Source organism: Thamnophis elegans, chromosome 4 (assembly GCF_009769535.1).
Source record: "Thamnophis elegans isolate rThaEle1 chromosome 4, rThaEle1.pri, whole genome shotgun sequence".
NCBI classification, from domain to species: Eukaryota; Metazoa; Chordata; class Lepidosauria; order Squamata; family Colubridae; genus Thamnophis; species Thamnophis elegans.
In genome coordinates this window covers 55,855,851-55,882,606 of record NC_045544.1, presented here as the reverse complement: position 1 = coordinate 55,882,606, position 26,756 = coordinate 55,855,851, and the positions used below count along the sequence as shown (strand labels likewise).

Sequence of the window (26,756 nt, the reverse complement as noted above, 5' to 3'; positions counted from 1 at the left end):
GCAAGTGGTCCCCAGCGGAGTTGATTTTCAGCCTCAACTTCCTGGAGCTGCGAGCAGCGACGTTGGCACTTCATCCCTTCCACCAGTCCATCCGCCACCACCACGTTCCCTTGATGACGGACAATGTGGCCACGAAAGCACACATCAACCTCCAGGGCGGCACCAGATCAAAAGACTGATGGTGGAAGCGGAGGCCCTGGGTCACTGGGCAGAACAACATCTGGAGTCCCTCCGCTCAGGTGTGAACAACACTCAAGTGGACTGGCTGAGCTGGATCACTATATACTCCGCAGAATAGCGGCTGGATCCTGCTCTGTTCAGTCAACTGTCTCGCAAATTCGGTATGCCATCGGTCGACCTATTACCACCAAGAACAACGCACAACTACACCACTTCTTCACCCGCTTCCATTCTCTGGGGCGGAGGGAACAGATGCCCTTCGTTCCAGCTGATAACGGGGTCTCCTGTACGCGCTTCCTCCTCTCCCTCTTATTCCGGAGTCCTCCACAAGATCATAGAGGAGGGGGCGCAAGTGCTCCTCGTAGCACCTCATTGACCCCGGAGGTCGTGGTTCACCGACTTTGTCAGCCTGTCGGTGTCCTCACCGTGGCGGATCCCCCCTGATCAGGTCTCCTTCAGCCAAGGGGTCATCGTCCACACGGTACCCCAGTGACTCCAGTTGGCTGTCTGGTTCTTGGGGGGACCTGCTGAAGGCCGAGGGGTTATCGGACAAGGTTGTGTGTACCATCCCAGCTGCTCGATGTCCCTTGACAACGGGGATATACGGCTCTACTTGGGCCGCATTCGCTGGGCGGTGTGGGGACCTATGGCTCGACCCGGTCATGGTTCCAGTGTCCCGAGTGCTGAACTTCTTGCAGGGGAGCCTTGAGAAGGGTCCCTCCCCCGCCACACTCCGCCGCCAGGTGTGGCTTTGTCAACCGTTTGGTCTGGGGACCCCTTCCTACCCCTCAGCAGGGTTCCCAGAGTGTGCTACTTCCCCTACGGAGCTTCCTCCCACGGTTCATCGCTACCCTACCTGGCAGCTGTCCATGGTCCTGCAAGTACTCTCCGTGCCACCCTTCTAGCCTCTCCTAAAGGGGTCTCTACGACATCTTTCACTGAGGTCGGCTTTTCTTATTGCTATTACGTCTGCCCGTTGAGTTGACGGCCCTGTCGGTGCGGCAGGACTTGTGTATCGTTCATGCCGATGGAGTCGTTTCGTGACTTGACCCGACCTTCATTACGAGGGTCAACACCTGGTATCATAAGGCACAGGAAATTATCCTGCCGGACCTTGGCCCTCATCCTTCCCATTCTAGTGAGCACAAGTGGCACAAACTGGACGTACCACGGACCTTGGAGATTTGTCTCCACCGTACTTCGGAATTCCGAAAGTCCAAGGCCCTACTCATCTCATTCCAGCCCGGGTCCTTGGGCACGAAGTCTCATCTTCTACCTTTTGCTGTTGGCTCAGGGCATACATCACGTCTGCATGTGAACTCCATTTGAGGGCGGTGCCTCGCTAAATAACTGCCCATTCAACGTGCAGGTCTGCTACCTCTGCGGCTTGGGCCCCTCAGGAGATCGAGGAGATCTGCAGGGCAGCCATGTGGTCTTCACCGTCTCCGTTTGCCAAACATTACAGACTGAACACATTTGCCTCGGCGACGGCGGCCTTGGCAGGTGGGTTCTACAGGCTGTGGTTTCTTTGGTCGAATCGCGGGGCCTTTCTTCTGCCCACCCAGATCGACAATAACTGGGTATGTCCCATTGCTTGGACTCTCCAAGCAGTGCACAGGAGAAAGACTATTGGACTTACCTGAAGGGTCCTTCTCTGTGCACCGTGGGAGAGTCCAACCCACCCTGGTCTGTCTGGGGATTTAAAGCCGTCATGTCAACAGTATGGATCTCCTTGGTCGTTTTTTTGCTGCATCCTCATGGCCAGACCATCTCAAATTTCTGGAGAGGGATCACGCCAGGAGGTGTGGTCAGGGAAAAGTTTCCTCAGTTTCCAGGGCAACCAGACTGAAATAACCCATTGCTTGGACTCTCCCGCGGTGCACAGAGAAGGACCCTTCAGGTAAGTCCAATGGTCTTTCTGTATCCTGTTGTCTTCGGGGCTATCGTCCTGCAACCTCCAGGCACCAAATAGATGTGCATTTGTAGAATCTGCCTGTTTCACAGGCACCTAAAGTGATGGAGTTACAAAACTATTCAGAAGCATTTCAGTTCAGCTCTCTTAACTGAAATCTTCCCGTTTTAATAACTTACTTGATTTGGGGAAGAGAATGCCAGAAATCACCTCTTTCTTAAATACCATCACTGCATAAAGTTCACTTCCCTCTAGTTTCCTTATGAGTGAGAATGCTGTGGTCACCTGGCTGATGACCAGAAAAACTGGATGTTCTATTCTTATCTTGGTATTGTTGGTATTAAAAAATAAAAATTCAGACTGTAATAACAGTGGTGATGAAGGTTGTTTCTTGCCAACTTTAGAAATTGGAAATTAAGCGTTACTCTGTCCCTATCATTACTTTCCATCGTATCACATCACTAAAGCTAGTAGCAGAAAGAGGACTCCTCATGTCACGAGCTCTGCAATTTGATTGTAATACAGGTAGACCTCAATTTATGACCACAATTGAGCCCCACATTTCCATTGCTAAGCAAGACAGCTGTTAAGTGAGTTGTGTCCCATTGTATGACCTTTCTTTCCCACAGATTTTAAATGAATTGTTGCAGGTGTTGTTAGTAATACAGTTGTTAAGTGCATCTGGCTTCCCCATTGACTTTGCTTGTTAGAAGGTCGCAAAAGGTGATCACATGACTCTGGGACACCGTAACTGTCATAATAAATTCATGCCACTTGCCGAGTCTTCAGATTTTGATCACATGGCCATGAGGATGCTGTAATGCTTGTGTGAAAAAAAATCTTTTTTCAGTGCTGTTGTAATTTTGAACAGTCACTAAATGAATGGCTGTAAGTTGAAGACTACCTGTATATGAAAGTAACGGAGGTAGACGTAGCAGTGATATAAAATGGAGGCAAAGGAAGGGTGCAGGGCTATATGAATATGAGTCACTTAAAGAATTAACCAACAAGGTTATCCTAAGTAAGCATTTTTTTTCCAAAATAACATTTGTACTAAAAATATTGTGTTTCTCTGTGTTCATGGGTTGTTTTTTTTTTTTTTTTTTTTGCGCCTCCTGCTTTCATTTTTGAAGTGTTTTTAATTTGACATAAAGGTGCATGGAATGTTTTATTTAGGCAATATTAACCAGGTAAGAGTTGTGTGGATAATTAATGTGCATGGTTTTAAATTAAAACTCAATAAGAAAAACAATTACATCGGCTGTTTTTGTTTTTGTTTAATGAAGGTCTGGATGATTGTCTTCAGCAGTATGTCCAAAGTTTGAAAGAGAGAAGATAAATGGTGCTCAGCTGTTACAGATTTCCCACCAGGATCTTGAAGAACTGGGGGTCTCCCGGATTGGACACCAAGAGCTTGTTTAGAGGCCGTGGATCTCCTCTGTGCACTGGTCAGTTGGTAAAATCAATGTTGAGATGCATTGTTGACCTTGTCATCCTGTCTCATTTTTCTCAGCTTGAATAATATTTGTCAAAAGAGAGATACTAATTGCGTTGAGAAAGGTTGAGCAACTTTGCCAAATCCTTTCTCAATGCAATCAGTATCTGTCTTTTACACGTAAATCAGTATTATGGTTGCAAGTGGATGAACTGGACAGAGAAGTTGTTATACATGAGTTGTCCAGTCATTCTGATTTTAACTCATACATATTGCCTCCTGAATGCTTCCCATTCAAATCAAAGATGATGACCGTGGAAAATCTTGAGTTTTTCTAGGGAGTGGATAGCAAGGGTGGCTAACAGATGGGCCACTAAATATTACCTCTCCAGCATTTTTCAGCTGGCCTATTGGTGAGGAATGATAGGGATTGTGATTTGGTCATACCTTGTTTGTCATACCTTGTTCATCTGTTATAAAGGGGCTATCTTGTTGAAGGCATGTGGGAGGTTGCATTCAGTGGTGGGATTCAGCCAGTTTGCACCAGTTCAAGCGAAGCGGTTGTTAAATACCCCCCCCCCCCCCAATCAAAGTGGATCCTGGGCACTGTGCTGCGCTGGAGAAATGGAGCAGCTGGTGCAATGGAAGAGAAAGACGCTTTCCCTCTCTTCTCCCTACTGCTCCTCCTTCCCTTGTGCCAGCTGCTCCGTTGCCTTTTTCTCCATTACAGCGTGGCACCCAGGATCCACTTTGATAGCGGGGTGATGATTGTAATTTAACAATCGGTTCATCCAGGGTCAGGTTGACCATTGTGGGAGGCTTGTCCCATATGTGGGGATGGGTAGACCACACCTTCCACAACAGCCAATCTGACCCTGGGTGAACTGGTTTTAAATTACCACCACCACTACCCACTATCCCACCACTGGTTACATTCCATGTTCTAAGTAATGCGTAAGTGAGAGGGCCCAGCAGGTTTTCTGGGAGGTGTTTATATAGGGAATTATGTATTTTGAGGATTGGGAAGTATCATTTTCTTTTCCTGGAAAAGGTTTGGAGCTTTTCAACTCATATGATAGAGCAAGTTCATCGAAAAGGGAAATCTTTCACAGATGACTTTCTCCCCTCTTCCTCATGCAAAAATATATATTATATAGGGTTGTCTTTAAATATTTAAAATAAGATGCTTTCCTCCACGCCCCTACCCCCCCTTTCATTAATGGCTGTTGCGCTTGTGAGTAGTCTATTTCACAGTAGGAATACATTTGTATGAAGTGTTTGTTCAATCCTGTGAGCCAGTGCCAAAAGCATATACTGTTTCACCAGTGAGAATGGTGGGAAAGAATTTTTCATCACACTTTTGCCCTTAACCGGCTGCATTCCATTTATTATGTAACACTTCTTGCATTTAAGTGTATTCTTCTTAAAATGGGCAGAGCTTTGGATTCCCTTTGCAAATTGCATTTAGAGGTCTAGGACCAAAATCATTTGCACTTGATCAACTGGAAGCTTTGAGATGCTTTTTGTTCTGTAACATATGCATTAGACTTGGAACTATTGACTTAAATCAATCCTATTCCTTGCAATTATACAATTGCAGATAATTGGGGTTAAAGGACACTAAGGAAACATATTTAACCTGGCAATTTTCAATAAATACAACTATTCATGTTGGAGTAAGGGAGTTTAGGGTCATACCTATTAAATATTCTGAGGGGGTAATGACTGAGGTGAGGCAGAAGTTAAACCAACTGTTTATTTGCAACTAACAACAACTTCAGAACCAAGGCAAAAATGACAGTTCCCCGCTTGACAGCTATTTATAAGCCTGCTGTCAAGTGGGGCAGCCAATCAGCAACTGCCTAACGTCCTGCGCTGGCCAGCGCTACTCCCACTTGGTTGGAGCGTGCGTGGCCACGTCCTCAGGGCACGGACATAACAATACCAGTAAACATGCCTGTCATACTCAAATTATTGAATGCAATCTTGCTTTGAATAATATCTATGGCATCCATCTAGGGACATTCTTCTGTTCTAGTTCTGTTCTGTTCTAGAGATATAGAGTGAAAAGAGATCAACATTTGTCAAAGTAGTGTCCCTTCTTCAGTTTGGCTCTTCAACTTAATCTATCTTGCTTAATGCACTAGGCAGAATTAGTCGAAATGCCATTCCATCTCCTGTGGAAAGCAGAATTCATGAGATATATGCATAGATATGCATATAGATCAGAGTTGGGTTTCTGCCGGTTTGGCCCGGATTGGGCAAACCAGTAGTGGTGGTGGTAGGAGGCTCCGTCCGGATGCTTCTGCGCATAAACATCGTACGCGAGCTCACACATGAGCAAACCAGTAGTAAAAAAATGGAAACCCACCACTGATACACACACACACACACACACACACACACACACACACGATTTGCTTAACTTTTGTTTATTGAACAAACCATAATGCCCCAAATCATAAACCATTGTTTTTATATTACAGAGGCTGAGTTGAGCCCTCAATCTAAGCCACAAACAAAGAAGCCATGATATAACCTGGTGTGGTATAACTTAGTCATTTTGTATTACTTCAGAGGCAGACAGCTATTTTGAGATGGAAATTTTTTAGCTCTCCTGGGTGCCCTCATAAAAGAACTGCTATTGGGGTTGAGGGTTTGCTCATTTTCAGAAAATAACTGGTCTATTTGGCATGGGCAGTCACAAAATGCTGGTTTACCAGAAGTCAAATGGATGAGGTTGTTTTCGCTCTCCTCTTTTGTTCCATTCTAGCTTGTTCCTCCTCTTCCTCCTTCTTTTTCCAAAGTTGGTAGGGTGTAATCACATTCCATTTTTGTTTTCTAGAAATTTATGGTGAACAACATTTAAATTTACAAAAAGTCATAGTAGAGAGTCCGATGAGCACATAAACAAATGTCCGTGAGCCAATTCCTGTTCACTCAAGAGTCCTTGTCCTGTTGTAATGCTCCTCTTAGAAATACTAGAAGGTGACAAGACACCCAATACTCCTATAAACTATAGTCTGAACTGAGTTTGCTTTTTGGAATGAATATGTAACTAAACACATTTTGTCCAAGATTGGTGGACGAGAAGCTGCCATTAATCTTGAAATACTAACTCAAAGTTTGTCAACCCTTGCATCTTCAAGATATGTGGACTTAAACTTCTAGAATTCCCCCAGCCAGCTTGCGGGAAGTCCACATACCTGTAAAGTTTCAGAAATTGAGAAACACTATGTTAAATCTATGGTTACTATTAGGTCAGACCCACTCTGTGATTCATATTCCCTGCGTCAGCATGAAAGACCAGCTTCCAAAAATATTCTAGACAGTTAAAAATGTTCTTATCTCCTGCTCAGAAAACACTAGAGTTGGTGCCACGCAATTCATTGTTCTGTGAATGGTAGATCAGTTATTAAGCATTATTAAGCATTATTAAATGTTGCTCATGAACAAGATGTCCTATTCATATGTTTTGAAGGTGGTTCAATAATTGATATCATTTAGATTAAATTTATCTAATATGCATAAAGAAATTTTGCATTTCCCTCCCTATGAATGGTCATTGAAGCTGGAGAAATGGAATTTTTAAGAAAAATAAAGTGTTCTTGGATTTAGTTAGTTATGAAATGGTCAAGAGCTTGTGTTGATGTCTTGCCATTCATTGTACAGTCACCTCTCCAGCAGAACGAAGGTTATCTGCCTCCCTGGCTTGGAAGTTACTAAGGTGTAGTTCTTCCCATTGGATTTTTTCAGTGGTGGGGTTACTATCCTCTTTAAAAGGCTCTTCTCTCTTTGGAGAAATTCAAAGAAATTATCTGTTCAGTATCCCCGCCCAAAAATTGTGTAGGCCACTCTTGCCTGCCCAGCTCCAACTCTATTCTACTCTATTCCATTTGCTAGGCAATTTAAAAAGTGAGTATATATTAAGATAGATAGTGCTTAAGGCACTTAGACTACAAACCATGAGACTGTGTTTTCTGCTCTTGCCTTAGACACAAAGCCAGCTGGGTGACCTTGGCCCAATCCTTTTTTCTTAAGATTGGGCCAAGATCACCCAGCTGGCTTTGTGTCTAAGGCAAGATACAAGGCAATGACAAAACACTTCCAACATCTTGCCAAGAAAATTTAAGAGACTGTCTAGGCATTTGTTAAAGAATCAACTTGAAGGTAATTGATGTGTGGGTGGATAGGTGGATAGATAGACAGACAAAATTCAGGGCCACATAACTCTCCCTGAGGCCTTCTAAAAGCCTCTGTGAGAAATTTAAGAGGATTGGGGTGTTAGCTGGTTAATCCCTACTTACCCATGGATGGCCTTAAGGGAAAATTAGTTTCATTCCCTTGGGAGGAGAGAGTGGAAATAATAGCAATACAGTGATGGCTGGTTGACTGTTGTAAGGCTGTCTATAATGCAAACTGCTGAGTTCAGCCTGCAGATTTGAAATGTTGTATAAGTGCTAAATAATAGTAGTAGTGGTAGTAGTAGTAGTAGTAGTAGGAGTAGTAGTAGGAGTAGTAATAATAATAATAATAATAATAATAATGGTCACGATCTTGTGGGATTTTTGCATACAAACGGACAAAATACTGGCGCATAATACGCGCAGACTGATTATAAATTGAGGCACAATTCAGTAGCACAAATGATCCATTGGAATTTGTGCAAAAATTATAATATTAAAACAGCAACAAACTGGTGGGAACATCAGCCTGAAAAAGTCACCGAAAATCAGATGGTCAAGATCTTGTGGGATTTCCGTATACAAACGGACAAAATACTGGCGCATAATACACCAGACATCACACTGGTTGAGAAAAATAAGGTCACAATCGTAGACATCGCAATACCAGGTGATAGCAGAGTCGCCGAGAAGGAACATGAAAAAGTTGCAAAATACCAGGACTTAAAAATTGAAATTCAACGATTATGGCACAAGCCAGCAGTGGTAATTCCAGTGGTAATTGGCACACTGGGTGCTATTCCAAAAGCACTGGAATTACATTTAAAACAGTTAAAAATTGACAAAATCACCATCAGTCAAATGCAAAAAAACCGCACTGCTTGGATCTGCACGCATAATTACGAAAATACGTTACAACGTCCTAGGCCCCTTGGTGGGGCCCGACTAGTAACCAATGTCAAATCCGGCGAAACAACTGGCCGCTGTGATACAATTGTATAATAATAATATCATCATCACTGGGTGCAGGTTGTTTTTCCCTGGCTATCTTTTAAAAAACTGGATACTAAAAGGCAATGTTAACTTTTCACTGTCCTGTCTGGTAAGATGCATAGGATACATGTTTATACCCGTCTGCATTTTGCCCGGGTAAATTCTAGTAAGCTTTATGGAAAGCCTGTCAAAGGCAACTTGAGCCACAGTTACTTGGATTAATGATTAACAAGACAGGAATGTTTGACCTTCATGTGTTCCCAGTGATGTGTGTGTTTTTTCTCCGTGTGATGAAAAGGTGTATTGAGCTTCTGCGATGTGCTATGCAACTGCCCACATAATAAGGGGGAAAATATTTCAAGAAATTGTATATTTTGCATAGAGTGGATTGAGGACATGCATATAAACTCCATTCTGACACTCTGCAGACTTTCACCATGAAAAGGGTAAAGTTCAGCCTGAGCATGAAGTTCTCTGTTGAGTACAGAGATATTTTAAGTGCTTCTTTCACACATTATTCCTGTCTGAATTCTGCAGTCTCTTTTGTCTCTCAACCACCACTTGTTTATTTATATTAATATAGTGAATAGGCCTACTTCAAAACAGCTAAAGATAGTAATGTACACAAAACTGAACTAAAAATAAAACCGTAAAGAAACAAGATCCTAAACAACTACCAATATAGTCCAGTCCAACTACAATATAGCTCATACCAAGAGTCCATCTGAACAGGATGGTTTTAACTGCATTATGAAGTACAAGTAAAGCTGGAGCCCCTTGTACTTCAGGGAGTAAGGTATAGAGGGTTGTCTTTGGACTCACAGGAGTTAGAGACCTGGAGTGCCCATCTCAGGACACATACATAGGGTGAACTGATTCTTGACCAAAGAGTTGTCAAGATGACTGCTAAAACATAAGTGCCAATCCCTGTAATGCTTTAAAAGTTAAAATCAGTCCTTTGAATTGACTCAGAAGCATTTTCATAATCAATGGTTTCAGTATGGCTGAATCCTAATCAAGTCACTGAGTTTTGAATCAATTGTAGCTTCTGGGCCATCTTCAAAAGTAGCCTCACGTAGAGGCTGTCACAATAATCTAAACTTGAGGTGATGAGAACATGAATAATTCTTAGGGAGTCTTCATTCAGAAAAAACACACACAGTTGCTGAAATAGTAACTGCAGATACAGGAGGGCCCCCAAAGCAAGGATTTTTCTTTCAAGATTAGGGCAGCCTTGTCTAGAACTGATTTAGGGATCAAGATGAAACCTGTTTGATCACCTACAGGCAGTGCCTCCTCCTTTCAGGACTTCAATCTGATTTGGTTTGACCTATGTAGACTCAAATTATCACCTTGTAGAGTCAAGATCTCCATATAATCCCAGGTGTGTCTGACCACCATACCAATGATATTTCACTCCTGAAGTATCACTCCTGAAATTTCACATGGATATTGAATAATATGAGTGGAATTACTGAGCCCTGGCTCAGTGGCCAAGTGGTGGGTGGTTAGAATGTAGTATTGCAGGCTGATTCTGCCTGGAGTTCGATCCTGACCTGCCCAAGGCTGACTCAGCCCTCCATCTTTCTGAGGTTGGTAAAATGAGGACAAGAATTTTTGGGGGCAATAGGCTGACATTGTAAACTGCCCAGAGAGTGCTGTAAAGCACCATGAAGCGGTATGTAAGTCTAAATTCTATACTTATTGCTATACTTGGAGGCTCAATAAAAATTAAGAAATGAAACTACTTTGCTGCTGTTATTGCCACGATTCCATGGTGCAACCATTCATTTACTATTTGTTTTCCGCTGTTTTAAATGCGGATGCTCCTGAGATAGCTAGGGAGTTGCTCTGAAAAAAGTAATGTAGGAGATGCCATTAGGGACAATGATGCCTAGTCATCTTTTAATTCCAAAGAAGTAGGTGCACAATGAGACAGCAGATCTGATCATCGGAAAAGGCTTCAAGTGTCTTCAGGCAATAATTTTAATTTAGACCATTTTCTGCCTAAGTTACTCCATCTTAATTAATCATCATTGGCGTGGAGGTCAAGCAAGTAAGGCAATGATTGACCTGTGAACCAGAAGGTGATCCAATAGAGGGCTGATGAACTACCATTGTAGAGGATTGGAAGTTGAGGTCAATCCAGTTTGGGGTGTTTTTGTTGCTTAATCCATAACAGCCTGAGCACACTTGGTTGACACAGAAAAAGCTAAGCAGTATAATTTGCTTATTATTTGGATGTGAGACCACCCATGAGACCCAAATCTGCAAGCTGTCCTGGGAAGTTGTAAACAACATTCTAGAAGATGGTAATAGCACACTACTTCCAAATTGATACCAAGCAAACTACATGGACATATGTGTAAGGTAACAAGGAACTGACTTGACTCAAGGGAATCTTTACCTTTTATTGCTCTTTAATTGTACCCTGAAGAAAGAAAACCTAGTTTCAGAAATCATGACTAGTAATAAAGAGAAATGAAAATAATGGAAGATTATATACATAAGCAAATGTGAGCCTCAGATATAAACCTCTTTCTACATATATAGCTGTGTTTGTTTCATACTTATTACTTAGACTTTAGCAATGCATTTGCCAGTACATGTGCACATAACAAACCAGGATTGCATTAAGACCAAACTCGGTAGTAAAAACATCCTGCCAAAGGGGAAAGAGGGAACTTCTCTTTGGCCATATATGCAGTGTTTGGAATGCAGTATTGCAGGTTAATTCTGCGGATTGCCAGGAGTTTGATTTTGACTGGCTCAAAGTTGACTCAGCCTTCCATCCTTCTGAAGTCGCTAAAATGAGGACCCAAATTGTTGGGGACAATATGCTGACTCTGTAAACCTCTTAGGGCTGTAAAGCCCTGTGGAACGGTATATAAGTCTAAGTGCTATTGCTATATAGTTAACCCCTAGCTTAGTGTTGGCGAACCTTTTTGGCACTGAGTGCCGAAACGGGAGCGTGCATGCTTGCAGGAAAGCACCAGAAACCAGAAGAGCAGCTCCCCAGTGTTCATGCATACACTGGTGGGCTGAGCTTCCAGTTTCCAGCGTATGCATGCATGCCGGTCACCTGGACCTCTGGTTTCTGGAACACATGCGCACATGCACACATGGCCAGCATGCACGTGTGTGCCAAAAACTGGAAGCTCAGTTTCCTGGTGCTTGCGAAGACTAGCTGGCCGGCGCACATGTGCATACTGGAACTCATAAAAGCAATGGGCAACGGCTGGCGTGCTCAGATAGATGGCTCTGTGTGCCACTTATGGTTAGCCATCACGGCCTTAGTGCATAACTGCTACTTGGTGCAATTATTACCGGTTGGAGTGGGTACCTGTAGTTTAACATACTGCTTCAGCCCACATGCCCCAGATGTTTTTAAAACTACTGTAGATTTAAGGTGGTTTTTCTAGTGTTTATGCTTTGCACTTGAGAATGCAGACATGCTTAATTTGGTAGGAAAAAAAATGTAAGCATTACTGTCTCTCTTTAACATATTCCTGTACTTACTTTCATTCTTCATGGAGGCCCACATTGTAGTTTGAGACAGAATTGTTGTGATGCTGATTTTGAACTAATAAGTATTATTTTATCCCCCTAAGAGGATTAAATTAATCCTCCAGGGATGAATTTAAACATATTGAGTGTCTGAAGTAGTGTGCATTGATCAATCAATCACATGTCATATATGAAATGCAACTTAATTACGGTCAAGTAATGAACAAAAACTGATTGAAAGCATTTTGTGAAATTATTTAGATCAAGTTTTAAATCTGATTAAAAGGATGTTTAAATATAATGCTGAGACAAGTATAAATTATTTCGTTTCCTCTTTTAACTGAATGTCTGAGCATTACATACAACTGGGGTTTTTTAAATGTTATTTTTATTTTTAAAAAGAAAAGCAAAAATACAGTGTAGTGCCTCGTGTCTTTTTGGGGGGCAGCAGGAGGAAATTTGTGATTAATCAATGTCAATCTGAGAACATTCTATCTAAAATATTATTAGTTAATTGGAATCCCTTTCAAAAAGTTTTAGCACTAACCTAGATTTGGTTGCTTGCGTTTAGCTAACTCTCTTTGTGAGCATCAAATATTTAGATGTAATAATATGCATGGGGACATGCAATAATAGAACGCATCATTGAATTGCATATATTATTAGTCATTTGTAAAAAGACTTAATACGGCTATGTTTGGAATAGCATATACTAGAAATCAAAAGTAAGATTTTAATTAACTTACTAAAACTAGTATTTTTAATATTGGTAATTTACAACTGCTGACTGGCAGGATAATCTTATTCATAACTACTTAGAAGTGAGTCCTATTAAATTCAGAGGAGTTTTCTTTCAAGGAAGTAGATATTAGATTACCAGCTTTAAACATCAAATCAATCCATGTAGAACAGGGGTGTCAAACTCAAGGCTGTGGCTGCATCCACCCCGCAGAGTGCTTAGATCTGGCCTGGGGGACTGCCATGGAAACAGCGAAGGACTGGCTCATGGTTCCTTTGTCAGGAAAAACTGAGCTTAGGACGGCGGCCCACCGCCCTTCCAGGCTTCATTTTCACTGGTAGAGGGCTGCAGGAGGCCATTGCGGATGAAAACTGAGCCCGGGAGGACTCTGCCCACCACTGCTGCCCCCCCCAGGTCAAACACAACTCTTAATGAAATCAGTTTGACACCCCTGATGTAAGGCCTGAAAATACATAGTTTGATTACCAGCTCTGAGATGGTTTTGACAGTGTAGGCTGTGCTGTTCTTTGGTTCCAAAGAATAAATACTATTTCACAGTGCCTAAAGGGTGGCCACAGGGCACCTTAACACATCTGCATCTTTCCTGTAAATCATGCCTCTATGCCCTCCCTTCCCCACAGCTGTAGTGACATTATTGGAAAAGATGTGTACTACTTAAGGAATTGCACTCAGATAATACAGGTAGTCCCCAACTTATGACCACGATTGAGCCCAAAAATTATGTTCCTAAGTGAGACTGTTGTTAAGTGAATTTGTCCCATTTTATGGCCTTTCTTGCCATAGTTGTTAAGTGAGTCACTGTAACTTGATAAGTTAGTAACCTGGTTGTTAAGTGAATCTGGCTTCTCCATTGCCTTTGCTTGTCAGAAGGTCACAACAGCCGATCACATGACTCTGGGACACTGCAACCATCATATTTATGAGTCAGTTGCCAAGCGCCTGAATTTGATCATCTGACCATGGGGATACACAGTGTTGTAAGTGTGGAAAAAATGGACATAAGTCACTTTTTCAGTGCCATTGTAAATTTTTTTACTAAATGAACTATTGCAGATTCAGGATTACCTTGTATGCAAGGTTTATAGAGTATGATAAGTGCCTCCCGATAATCTACCTTTGCTTCCACCTTGGGCGCTCAGTGATCATTTTGAGAGACCAGGACACTCATTTTTTTTAAAAAAAATATTCTCTTTTCTGTAGAATTATGGCCTTGAAACAGACAACATGAAGAACTTGATTCTTAAGTGCGAGCTTCATCCAACAACCTGCAAAACTACATGGGCACCGGAGGAAGAGTTCAAACTACGATGGAAATAGCTCACGCAAACCTCCTAATGAATTCCTTACCTCCGTGGTAGAACTCATTGGTGCTGCTAAGGCTTTGCTGACGTGGCTGGACAGGTAGGAGTCTTGTATCCTGTTAACTCGGCAAACAAGGAGGTAATTCATGTGTCTAAGGGTGATCTATTCCTGGATTAGTAATGGTTTTTTTTTCTTTCTCTTTGCCCATACTTTTTGCCAAGGCACTATTTGAGTGAGCCAAAAAAAGTCCTTTTTTTAAAATAAAGAAAATTTCCTTGGATTCCCTTTTATACGAGGCATTTCCAGTTAAACATAGTTAACTGTGACCAGATTCCTTATTATGGTAACTACGACTGGCTTTACATTTTGCAATTGATTCTTAAACAGGCATATGGGAATATTCAGAAGGCAGTATGATTGCTTGCATTAGGGATTGTTCCAGGTGAGAAGATGCAAGATTGCAGGCTCGCCTGATTTCTCACCAAGGCATGAAAGGAAACCAAGTCAGAGGCCTAAAGAGAAATATATTGAGAGAAATGTATTTTACTTTCTAGCTAATATTACGATTACAGTGTAGTGACAACTGCAGTGGAAGATGACAAGTAGCTGAGAAATCCTCTGAGGTTTGGAGATAGCACAGAACTTCTTCCATCCTTCCAGCTTGTGAGACAGGAAATATAAAGTAGAGACATTCTGAGAGAGACTTCAGGGTGTCCTTCAGTTGGACTTGTTCCAGACTTGGGTCATATTTGTTGTTCCTTCCTTTCTCCCTGTCTGTCTGCTTACATACCTACCTACGTATTGTATCTAGAAGGCTGAAAATGTCCTTTTGCAAGCAGAGAAATATGTTTGCATTTTTGTGATTGCAAACTACATTCAAAGATAAGGCTAGACCAGGGGTTGGCAAACTTAAACACTCAAAGAGCCGTTTGACTTGTTTCCCACACAGAAAAGAAAACACCGGGAGCCACAAAGGTCCTAACTGGAAGCCCCCTGTTCAATTCTAGAGCTGACCGGAAGTTCAGTTACCCCACCATAGAGTCTCCTCCTAGCGCAGCGTACTTTTTCCTCTACCTATCATAACCGAAAGCCCTATTAATTGTGGACACAACTGGAAAACCCTTGCCTTAGAGTCTTCTCCTGGCGTACCGTGCTTCTCTTTCTCCCCCCCCCCCCCCGGCAAGCTCCTCTCAAAATTGTGGCTCCGACCAGTGACGGAGACGCAGCAGAGGGAGGAAAGAGTCACATGCGGCTCCAGAGTCGCAGTTGCTGAACCTGGGCTAGACAAAACCAAACAAGAACAAAAGAGTTAACATTCAGTACAACCATTGGTGTGCAATATTGGAGGTGAAGCAGCCAGTGGTATTTCAGATCTGGCATCAGCTCTCTTACTATACCTGTTGGCTATTCCTTCAAGGAACGGCTTCTTTTTCTTCAATAAGCAGCTGTGCAAACTTAGGAAATAATTCAATTCAGGAATATTCTTAACTCAAACATTTTCTGGAGCCCAAACCTTACCAGTCCAGGAAAGGTTATGACTCCTTTAAGGAACTGCAAAAAAGCTATAGCAAGGGACACAGTCCTAACCCTTAGCATTTTGATTGCTTCAAATCTAAACTTTGCTCATATCATTATGTCCTTCAAGAGCCTTCTGAAGCAATTTATGCTGCTGAGAGAAAAACCTCCTGCACTAGATCCTATGTGAACTTTATAGCAGAGGTGGTATTTGGCAGGTTCTGACCAGTGCTGGAGAACCTATAGCGGAAATTTTGAGTAGTTCAGAGAATTGGTAAACACCTCTGACTGGCCCAGCCCCCATCTAAACTGGTACAATAGTTTCCCCTGGATTTCTAAAGAGATAGATGTTTATGCAGGATGAAAGGCAGCTCATGTAACATCGCTACCTCCCAGGCTGATTTGTCTCTGCCTTGACCTCTCCTGCAGATAATGAAAGAATCAGGTGACTGGCTCTCTGAAAGGGCCTTTGTTTTCCTACCCAATTCTATTTCAGAATGAGATTAAATACAAATATTATCTTTAAAAAGTAACTTTGCATTTTAATGCAGGACGTTGCAATTCTGTGGGCTGTTCATCATGAATTGCCTCTGACTTTCGAACCAAACCACATGCAGTGGATGTTGGCGTTCATTAATTTGTATCCCTTGGTTTTGCTGCCAAGAGATAGTGATGTTTCATCTCTAGCCTAGCCAAGCGTTCATCTTTGTTTACTTTCTCCACAAATCAGTCAGAATCATTTGTTCCTAGGTGGAAAAGTGGAATGAGGGGCAATTGATGATGCTATGGCAGTAGCAACATTTTTAGCTGCTTTAATGCCTAATTTGGGAGCAAATAATCTCTGGATCTGGGGTTAGAAAATACTTCTCTTGAGAGCTTCTTGCTGTTCTCTGAGCTTGGTTGTTTCCTTGCAGATATTTCATTACCCAAATGTAACATCATCAGTGCTACACATCAATGATGTTATCTAGTTTGTGTAATGAAACATCTGCAGGAAAACAACGAAACACAGAGACCACCGAAGACCTCTCATTTCAACCCTAGACTGCAAATATTCTCCTTTATTGATACTTCTCTTTACATAGTGTTTCTCGCCCGTGTCAATTTGAAGAACTTCCAGCATGCTCTTTGGGGAATTCTGGAGGTGAAGTCCATGCATCTTATGATCGACAAGGTTGAGAAACACTGGCTTACCGAAAGGAATGAAATACACCAGATATATTACTGGCAGGAAAGCACTTGTTAGAACATTAAGGAACCCTGAAAAATGGAGAGATTACTGGCTTACTTTGTAGATTCCCAATTATAGTAGGCTCAAGGACCCTTGTTGATGGACAAAGGTTCATTGTACCATTAAGCCATCCAGTTGAGCTGATATTATATACCATGTCATAATACCATGAAATGACCATAAAAAGAGATTATAACTGAGTAAACAGACATGTATTACAAATAGCTACTATTTTCTGCTGGATTCCCTTTTTCTCATTTTTCTGTCTGTTTTTTCTTTTCTTTCCTTGATGTATATTGGCTGCCTATTGTAAACATAGCTTCTTCTCCTTTTTCACTGAGTTGTAATGGATCCAACTTTGTGCAACAAGCTATAATGCAGCCTCTTCGCAATCTTCATTCTTTCAAAGGTTGTTGTTGTTCAGTATGTGTCTTTACTGACTGGCAACACTTCTTTAGGGTTCCCAGTTTCAGCAAGTGGTCCCACATTTGAACCTGGAACTGATGAGGGTAAAATGTGCTAAATAAACAAGTCCATTAATGAGATGTTCGGCATCAGGAAATTGTGTATATAAATATGGACCAGAGAATGGAGAGGAATTTGGTTTGTGAAAATGTGTCACTCCTTCCAAATGCTATCCTGTCACCTGGGTTCGTATCACAATAATAGCTGTTTTTAGTGGGCTACCTCCAAAGTAAATCTTTTTTCATTCTTGTGTTTTAGTCTTAAGAATGGTGGATTTATTCAGTCAAGTGTATTGATTTCCTAACGGGCATTGCAGTAGCCAATGTGAACTAACTTAGGCACACATAGATAGGCCTGAAGTAAGATTTAAATGGGAAGAGGCTATAATTCATTGGAAGATTGTAGTGGGAGTTTATCTCAGATCAGAAAGCCATAATCAGTCAGAATAGACAGTACTGACTCAAGATGTATGCTGTAGGTAGACTTCTTCAACTTAGGCTCAACTGTTGGTAACCTCATGAACATTTCCATATACGCCCCCATTTCCCCAAAAATAAGACCCAACTGGAAAATAAGCCTGAGCATTATTTTTTTTTCAGGATGCTTGTAATATAAGCCCTACCCCTAAAATAAGCCCCAGTTAAGATCGTCAGCAGAGGGAAGCATTTAGTACTGTATTTTCCCCAAAATAAGACCTAACTGGAAGATAAGCTATAATGCGTCTTTTGGAACAAAAACAAGAGCCGGTCTTATTTTGGGAGAAATACGGTAGGTAGTAATATGGAAATAGTTTCTCTTCTTCTGGATTTTTATTTTTTGGTGGGTGGGGTAGAGTCTGTATTTTAGTTCCTTCCTAGTTTAAACTTTAACCCTGGGATTTCTTTGTAGTCTCTTATCCAGCTGTTAACGAAGTCCAGTATTGCTTAGCTTCCAACATCAGACAGATACCATCCATGTGAATGGCTTATGTTTGTAAGAAATCTACTCTTTATTCAGCTCCTGGGGTCAAGGATGATGGGGAGATCTGTCACTAGTCAGAGGTCTCTGCTTCTCAAAATACCCTATGACAGACTGTGGTTATAACTTGTTCTAACCAGGGTGAGAAAAATCCCTTTCTTTTCCCCTGGATGGCATCGATATGTTCTTGGTATTACGTGGTAGGTTAGTTTTAAAAATAACTGTTAATCTGAACTGAAGTTTGCATTTTAACAAGCTTAGCTTTTAGAGAGTAATTACATACTTAGAACAATTGCTTCTATTTTTGTTTTTCCCTATTCATCTATGGAAATTCCTTGTCTTGCCTCATAAATTTTGATCAGGGTTTCACTGACCTGTGTAGCATATTACTAGAAGTAGTTCCATTTTCTTCCATCACACATAATTCAGATAGTCCCTCGACTTACAACCATTCACTTAGTGACCATTTGAAGTTACAATAGCACTGAAAAAAGTTTACTTAGGATCATTTTTCACACAACCATTGCAGCATCCTCATAATCATGTGATCAAAATTCAACTGGCTTGGCAACTGGTTCATATTATGATGGTTTGCAGTGTCCCGGGGTCATGTGATAATTTTTTGCTACCTTCTGACAAGCAAAGTCAATGGAGAAACCAGATTTATTTAACAACTGGGTTACTAACTTAACAATTGCAGTGATTCACTTAATAAACAAGAAAGATTGTAAAATGGGGGCAAAAGTCATTTAACCTCTGTCTTGCTTAGCAGCAGAAATTTGGGGGTTAATTATGGTCATAGGTTGAGGACTACCAGTACCTGTATGAAGGTTGGTCTCTTGACCTTGCAATGGCATAAGGAAAGTCATCTTTAACCTTTAATGTAGGCTTTGGAAATGAAGTCAAGAGGAGTGTATTCCTGCCAGTGAGCAACTCCACAAATATGGAAGTTAGGGGAAAGAATTAGAATTAGAACTTGTGTCCTTTTGTTTCTTTTGAACTTTTCTGCACAAAAAGATACCTTAGTTGGAAAACTAAAGTAAAACTGACTTTGCCTTTCCCCAGACATAGATATCCTCAGCAAATCCCGAGTTGAAACTCTCATTGTAACTTATTGTAAATAGCCATGAAAAATGACATGATGACACTGTTAATCAACAAATAGCAACACTGTCATACAAAGTAAGCTTCCAGTAATGACTGTTGTTGTGTGGCCTCTTCTTTCCTTAATGGCACATTCTTGTCTTACCACAGGACTCCGTTTACTGGGATAACTGACTTTTCTGTGACAAAGAATAAAATCATTCAGCTGTGTTTGGATCTTACCACCACTGTTCAGAAGGTCAGTTAAGAGTGTGTATGTCTGTTCTCTTTCTCTGCTGTTATTCTTCCTAAAGGTCCCAAAGGAATGCAGAACAGTAGATGTACAGAAATAATTGTAATATAATTTTATGAGCAGCTTAGTGATGCATGTGAGTTTTGGATTTTGTATGATCAGATCAAGGAGCTTTGGTTTAAACTGTTGTTGTTGCTAATACTATTACTTTAACAAGGATTTTTTTAAATTAAATTTTTATTAAATTAGTTACTTAGGAAGTTCATTATTAGATTTTTAATTCTAACAGTACCTTTGTAGCAGTTGTTTGTTGCTAATAAACCGCCACTGTTAGAATCTCTAAAAACATAAGGCCTTAACATATAATTTTCTCAAGGTTTTTACTGGTAATACGTCTTTTTTTTAAGGCCAGAACAGTAGAAGGCATGCCATAAAGCAAGGCAGTTACAACCCTGATTAATTTATACATAGCAGCTCATTTTTGCTAGTAGCAACTTGTAGTTGTGCCATCTATAAAACCAAAAGAGAGATAAATACACAAAAGGAAGCAAGAACTGGAATAAAAAAGGTCCTTGACTTACGACCATTTACAGTACTTAGTGTCAATTTGAAGTTACGAAATCACTGAAAAAACATAACTGATGATGCTTTTCACACGTAACAACCGTTGCAGCATCCTCTTGATCACGTGATAAAAATTCGGGTCGCTTGGCAACTTGCATGTATTTATGACCGTTCCAGTGTCCCAGGGCCATGTGATCCCCTTTTTGCGATCTTCTGACAAGCAAAGTCATTGGAAAGCCAGATTTATTTAACAGCTGTGTTGCTAACTTAACAACTGTAATGATTCACTTAACAATTATGGCAAGAAAGGTCATAAAACGGGGCTAAACCCACATAACAACTGCATTGTTTGTCAACAGAAACCTGGGGTTGTTGGTTGTTGTTGTTGAGGACTACCTGTATATTGATCCAAAAAGAAAGACAGAAAGAAATACCCTGTTTCCCCCAAAATAAGACCTCCCCAGATAATAAGCCCAATCGGGCTTTTGAGAGCATGTGCTAAAATAAGCCCTCCCCCAAAGAAATATTGCAACAGAGCAGCAGCCATGAGATGACCATGCTCGCCACCTCCTGCACCTCAAAAATAATAAGACCTCCCCGAAAATAAGACCAAGCGCTTATTTTGGGAATAAAAAAATAATAAGACCCTGTGTTATTTTCAGGGAAACACGGTAAGTGATGCATTCAAATGTAGAAACAGTTTAGAGTCAGACTAAACATAACAGCTGAAAGATCCAATAAATATTTTAATTCGCGGCTGGGTCTAAAAACCTGTCTCTGGATGTGTAGGGTTTGTGGGCAACAATAGCTAATATTTGTTTTTTCTCTAGCCACTCTTGCCTTTATTGTCACTTTCTACAGTAATCACACACAGGATTAAAAAGATTATGCTCTAAATATAGGTGTGATTATAGTTATCTTCAGCTGAAGCCATCTTTACAGAACTGCACATTTTAGGGTCTTTTCTTTTCCCAGTAATGGCATGGTCATTTCTTCTTCTTGCTTGGATCAAGATAAATTATTTTAAGCTGTAACCTATTGAGGTGCTTACAAGGCAATATATATTCAACAGGAGCAATGAAGAATTAGAAGATTACAGACACTTTCTTCTTTTAAGAAACTGTCTGAGCCAGAATGGCAAAATAGACATGCTTGTATATTTTCACACTCGCTGGATGTAGTCCTTTCATCCCAGAGTCTTGCAGGTAATATTTGCAAAGCCAAACACCTTTCTATGAGAATACATTGTGAATCACATTTTTGGAGTTATAGTAGAGCAGGTGAAGATAATAGCACTGCTGGATGAAAGATGTTGGAAGATGCAAACTTCCAACTTTAACTGGAAATCTACATAACAAATAGGCCTTCCTCCCATTTGCTTCCTTCCCACTACTTCCCTGTGTCCTTCAACTAGCAAATCTTTTTGATCAAACTTTCTCAATTTAGTGGGATTGATTTGACAGTCAAGCTGCTGTCCAATATTTTTAAGCTGGTGGATGGAGGATTTGCACATAAGGGCCCTTATTTAGATGCAAATCATTGTGTTTTACATTACTTTTTTATATTGTGTGTTCAGAAGATGTACAGGCTCTATTGTAGTTGCAGACACATACCTTACATGATAGATTGAGTGCCTTGTTCCTTTGTCCTGGATTGTTCCTTAGCATCTCTGGTTAGGATTGGGAAATACTTGCCTCTGAAACCCTGGAATGTTACCTAATTTGGGTTATGGAACATCTGCAAGAAAACAACCAAGCTCAGAGACCATTAAGGACCACTCATTTCAACCCTCAATTTTTAAGTATCCTCCTTTATTGATGCTTCCCTTTTCTTTAAGCACTGTTTCTTACCCGTGTCAATTTAAAGATGTCTGGACTTCCAGCATGTTGTGGGAGGAATTCTGGGAGTTGAAGGCCACACATCTTAAAATCAATGTTGATTTTAAGCTGCCAGTCTATTGAGGAACGAATGGTTTAACTTTATGCTTCCTTTAACCATCTATTTTATTTATGTGAGGCTTTGATTAAACGGCTTATAAAAACATTTTAAAACCAACAGTAAAGATTCTTGCTGAAGCTTCGCAGAGAAGCTTTTGGATCATTGTAAAAAACACACCCTTCTGCATTGTTCTCTATGCTCCAGACATATTTTACTGACTGTCAAGTCAAAATTACAGTTTGATGCTATATAAGGATTTTCCAGTAATAGAATATGTTCTTTTAAAGGACTGCCTCGTAGCTGAAATGGAAGATAAAGTTCTCAATGTAGTAAGTATAAATGTTTATGTTCAATTCATTTTTCAAATTCCTTTCTGTTAAGGACTTTTTTATGATTGAAAGCAGCTTACTTATTACAAAGCTCAATAGGAACAACAGGCATCTATGGCTCCTTATTGCCTAGTTTCCAGGCTTATCTAATCGCCTAAAATGAGAAAATCCAACTATTTTTGGATGATCCAAAAGCCCTGTTTTGATATGTAGCTTGCTTAGTTGAAGGCTAAAAATGGACAAAGTAGAGGCCTCCATTCAATGTAGGGAGCATTTTCCCTACATTCTTTCTGCTGCTGATTCAGTTTGGTTTTCATCTGCCCTGAAATGCAAATACAAGTCTGTTCATTATTCTGGATTCCAGCTCAGTTGATAGCATTTTTTGTTTCTCAAGAAATGCATATAGACTCCTATCCCGTCATTGCAAGACTCATGACTAAATATACCGAGGTTGAATACGAAGGATATTGGCCCATCAAATGGGGAGTTTATATTCCTTTTTCTGTGTGAGCAGAGAAATTTCAGGACAGGAAATGGAAAACAATGGGAGCTGCTTGTAATGTGACCCACAGAGAAAGCAAATGAAAGATTCTTGTCCAGTTGCATTGTTTCTGCCCTTCCTTCGATCTACTCAACCCTGCTGAGTTTCAGGAGAGCTGTCAAACCTGGCTCTTTAATAGAACCATGGATCTCTTGTAAGTTGGGGACCTCCAGCCTAGGTTGTATGGATGCTTACTTATGGTTCCTTCAATAGCCATAGTTGTCTTTGTAGTACTTTTTCCTGCTGTGACTCTTTTGTTATGTGGCTTTATTGTTTTAAACGTACACATTCAGAGTCTCACTGGACCTCAGTGGCCTATAAATCCCAATGAATAGTATTATTAATGTAAAATAGGTGGAAAGGAATTCTGTTCTTTTTTCTTTTAGTCACTGCCTTGCTTTAGTCACAATTGCTGGAGCAAAAGGGTGCTGACAGATGGAATAGTATGACAATCTGTTTTGAGGCCTCCAATGGACGTAGGAAGGCTTCAACAGAGCTCAGAGCTCATTGTTCTGGGGACAGAACTTTAAGGGGAACACACAACAAAAAAGGTAAAGGTTCCCCTCGCACATATGTGCTACTCGTTCCCGACTCTAGGGGGCGATTCTCATCTCCGTTTCAAAGCCAAAGAGCCAGCACTGGCAAAGACGTCTCCGTGGTCATGATTAAACGCCAAAGGTGCAGAGAACGCAGTTACCTTCCCACCAAAGGTGGTTCCTATTTTTCTACTTGCATTTTTACATGCTTTGGAACTGCTAAGTTGGCAGAAGCTGGGACAAGTAATGGGAGCTCACTCCGTTATGTGGTGCTTGGGATTCGAAACGCCAAACTGCTGACCTTTCTGATCGACATGCTCAGCGTCTTAGCCACTGAGTCATCGCGTCCCTTGACAATACATTACAACAGTAGAAAAAACACTCTTTTGAATCAGAAGTGATGTGAAAGGAGATTTTTCCAAATACGTTTGAGGCAGCCTTGTGACTGGAATAGGGATGCAGTGACCTGCGTTCAATATTTTGTAATGGTTAATCGTTGCTTCCTCCTTTTGACATGAATCGGGCTGTGTTCTTTGATAAGGCCTTCCGCCTGCCAGTGAGATGGGGAGGAATTCACAGCATCTAAAAATACTCACACCTCCATTCAAAACAGAACAATTGTTGATTACCCTCCGTAAAAAAAAAAAACCAAACGCCCTTCTATTTATGCATTATGGTTTGTTCAATACTCTTACTTTTTATAGTAACATTGTTTGGTGTGTGTGTAAGTGCAATTGCTTTCAACAACTGTGTTCTAAAAACATGAGAAGCTTATAGCTTACAAAGCATGCCTATCCAGCTCACTGGCTCCTTTTCACTGCCCCATATCCCTTTCTGGTCTAGTAGCCATGATTGTTTAATTAGTATCATACTGTGTGTTGGGTTGGAGCTTGAGAGGTGTTCCTGACACTCTTCCTATATTGGTAGCAGAGTGGATTTGATTTGAATCAACTCGATTTAAATCAATTTTTTTAAAGAGCAGCTGTCATTTTTGTCCTGCAGAGGCTCCTTCTCTGATCTGCTCTTGACTCACTGACAGTCCCATTCACTTTAATGGGACGGCTGGTGATGCGGCAGTGACACAATAAGGTGAGGGATGTGGCAGGCAGAAGGTGAGTGGATGCCGGCTGCCATGATGGATCGGAAATGACAGGTGCTCTTTAATATTACATTTATAACCTGTTTAGAAGGTTTCACTTTAATTTTTACTGCTTGGTCTTCCTCCTCACATTTAGAGCCTGGTGGTACAAATGCATTTCTCTTCTAACAATCATTCAGTTTGTAGTACATAAGTTTGCAAAAAATGGGATAAAGGAATATTCCTGAACTTTATTTTATGATTTATGTTTTATGATTTATCTCATGGTTACTGTGAAATTGTGTGAATGCATCAATGCAGTGCACGTTATCTCATCTTGCAGAACTTGGATTCATTGAATGAGTTTACCAAAAATTTAAATATTGCAGAATATACAGCAGATATATCATCAATTTTTATTCACCCTGATCGGTAGTAACATTCCCCATAAGGGAAATGCTGTGATAGGTATTGGCTTTGGGGCAATTCTCCAAAATAGTAGGTAAGAGTCAATTTATTAGTCAAATTCCAACAACATTTGTATACAGTGTTCCTAGCTTTTGCAATAGTAGGTACCAGGAGTAAATATTACTGAGGCTATAATTGTTTGTATGAGATGCAAGATACAGATAATTGCTTTTCCTCTAATAAATTATGGTGGAACTTGCAACACTTATGGAGATAGAACTTGCAACAATACAAGGTTAGGTTTGAAATTATACATACATATTGGTGAATAAGGGATAAAAACTGGGCACTGATAGCAAGGAGAAGCTGGAAGTACAAGGCTGGATAGGTATTAGATAAGTGTTGGAGAATTTCAATTGATTTGATTGTTGAGATTAATACATTATTCTGACTGACAATGGAGATGCACATGTAGGGTAATTGCATTCATTTGTTATAGGAGTATCTTTTCTTTAATTTGGGGATATTTATATTTATAAACTGACTTCAGCAGCTCTCAAAGCTTATTCTTCTTCTTGATGATTCCTTGATTTACTGAAATAATGTTTCACAAAGATCTTTGAAGTTTGTTTTCTTACTTCACTGTTACAATATGCCTTTTATGACTGGCAATATTTTATTTTTTTCAATTTTCAAATGATTTGACCGTAAACATTCCTGCATACAATTGTGTACCTGTGCACATAGATTCTGAGACACGGTCCAACATCCAAACCTGTACCTATCTTCTGATGCTTTCCCTCTAGTTTTCTTGAGTGACATTTTGTTTGAGAGCCCATTGAATAATTGCAGCCTCATTCTAATGATTTTATCCTGTTTTGCCTCATGATATATAACCATTGCATCCTTTTAAAATGTGAGATGATGTGGAAACAATTCTGAGTGTTTATCATTCAGTGATAACATTGTAGATGTTGACGGTGCAAAGATGCATTCTTTTGAGAAGACTGTCTCTTGGTCTTTCCTTCCTGTGCCTTCTACAATTGTGTCGAACATCTTTTCACTTCCCTGTTTGCTGCTGCCTTCAGGTTTCAATGCTCTTGGCTAGCAATAGCTCTTAGATATATATACCACTCCATAATGCTTTACAGCTGTCTCGAAGCAGTTTACAGAGTCAGCATATTGCCCTCAACATTCTGGGTCGTCATTTTACTGACTTCGGAAGGATAAGAGGTTGAGTCAACCTTGAGCCGGTGAGAATCGAACTGGTAGCAGTCAGCAGAGTTAGCCTGCAGTACTACTTTCTAACCACCACATCACCACCATGGCTCTTTTTCCTTATTATTTGACAGGAGGAAAATTCTCCTTAGATCCTCAATTGAGCATGCTATGACTGTTAATATTCCCTCAAATTACTTTGGGGGAGCTTTTTAGTTTAGAAGGAAAGGGATGTGTTTAGAGGAAAGAGACTTAGCCATTCAGTATATGTACAGTGTAGGGAAGAGAAGAGATTTTCCCTATGATCTTGATGTGTGGTTATATATATATATATATATATATATATATATATATATATATATATATA

The 26,756-nt window shown here is 40.6% G+C and overlaps 1 protein-coding gene across 1 annotated transcript in view; it reads left to right on the top strand.

Moving 5' to 3' along the window:
• Positions 1–26,756, top strand: part of CNKSR3 (CNKSR family member 3) — a 99,747-nt gene that overhangs the window by 53,945 nt on the left and 19,046 nt on the right. Inside the window, 8 exon segments of the mRNA XM_032216684.1 lie at positions 3,379–3,402; positions 3,405–3,506; positions 3,509–3,540; positions 14,172–14,214; positions 14,217–14,252; positions 14,255–14,372; positions 19,696–19,783; positions 22,567–22,608. Of these exon segments, the coding sequence (XP_032072575.1) occupies positions 3,379–3,402; positions 3,405–3,506; positions 3,509–3,540; positions 14,172–14,214; positions 14,217–14,252; positions 14,255–14,372; positions 19,696–19,783; positions 22,567–22,608 (485 nt within the window).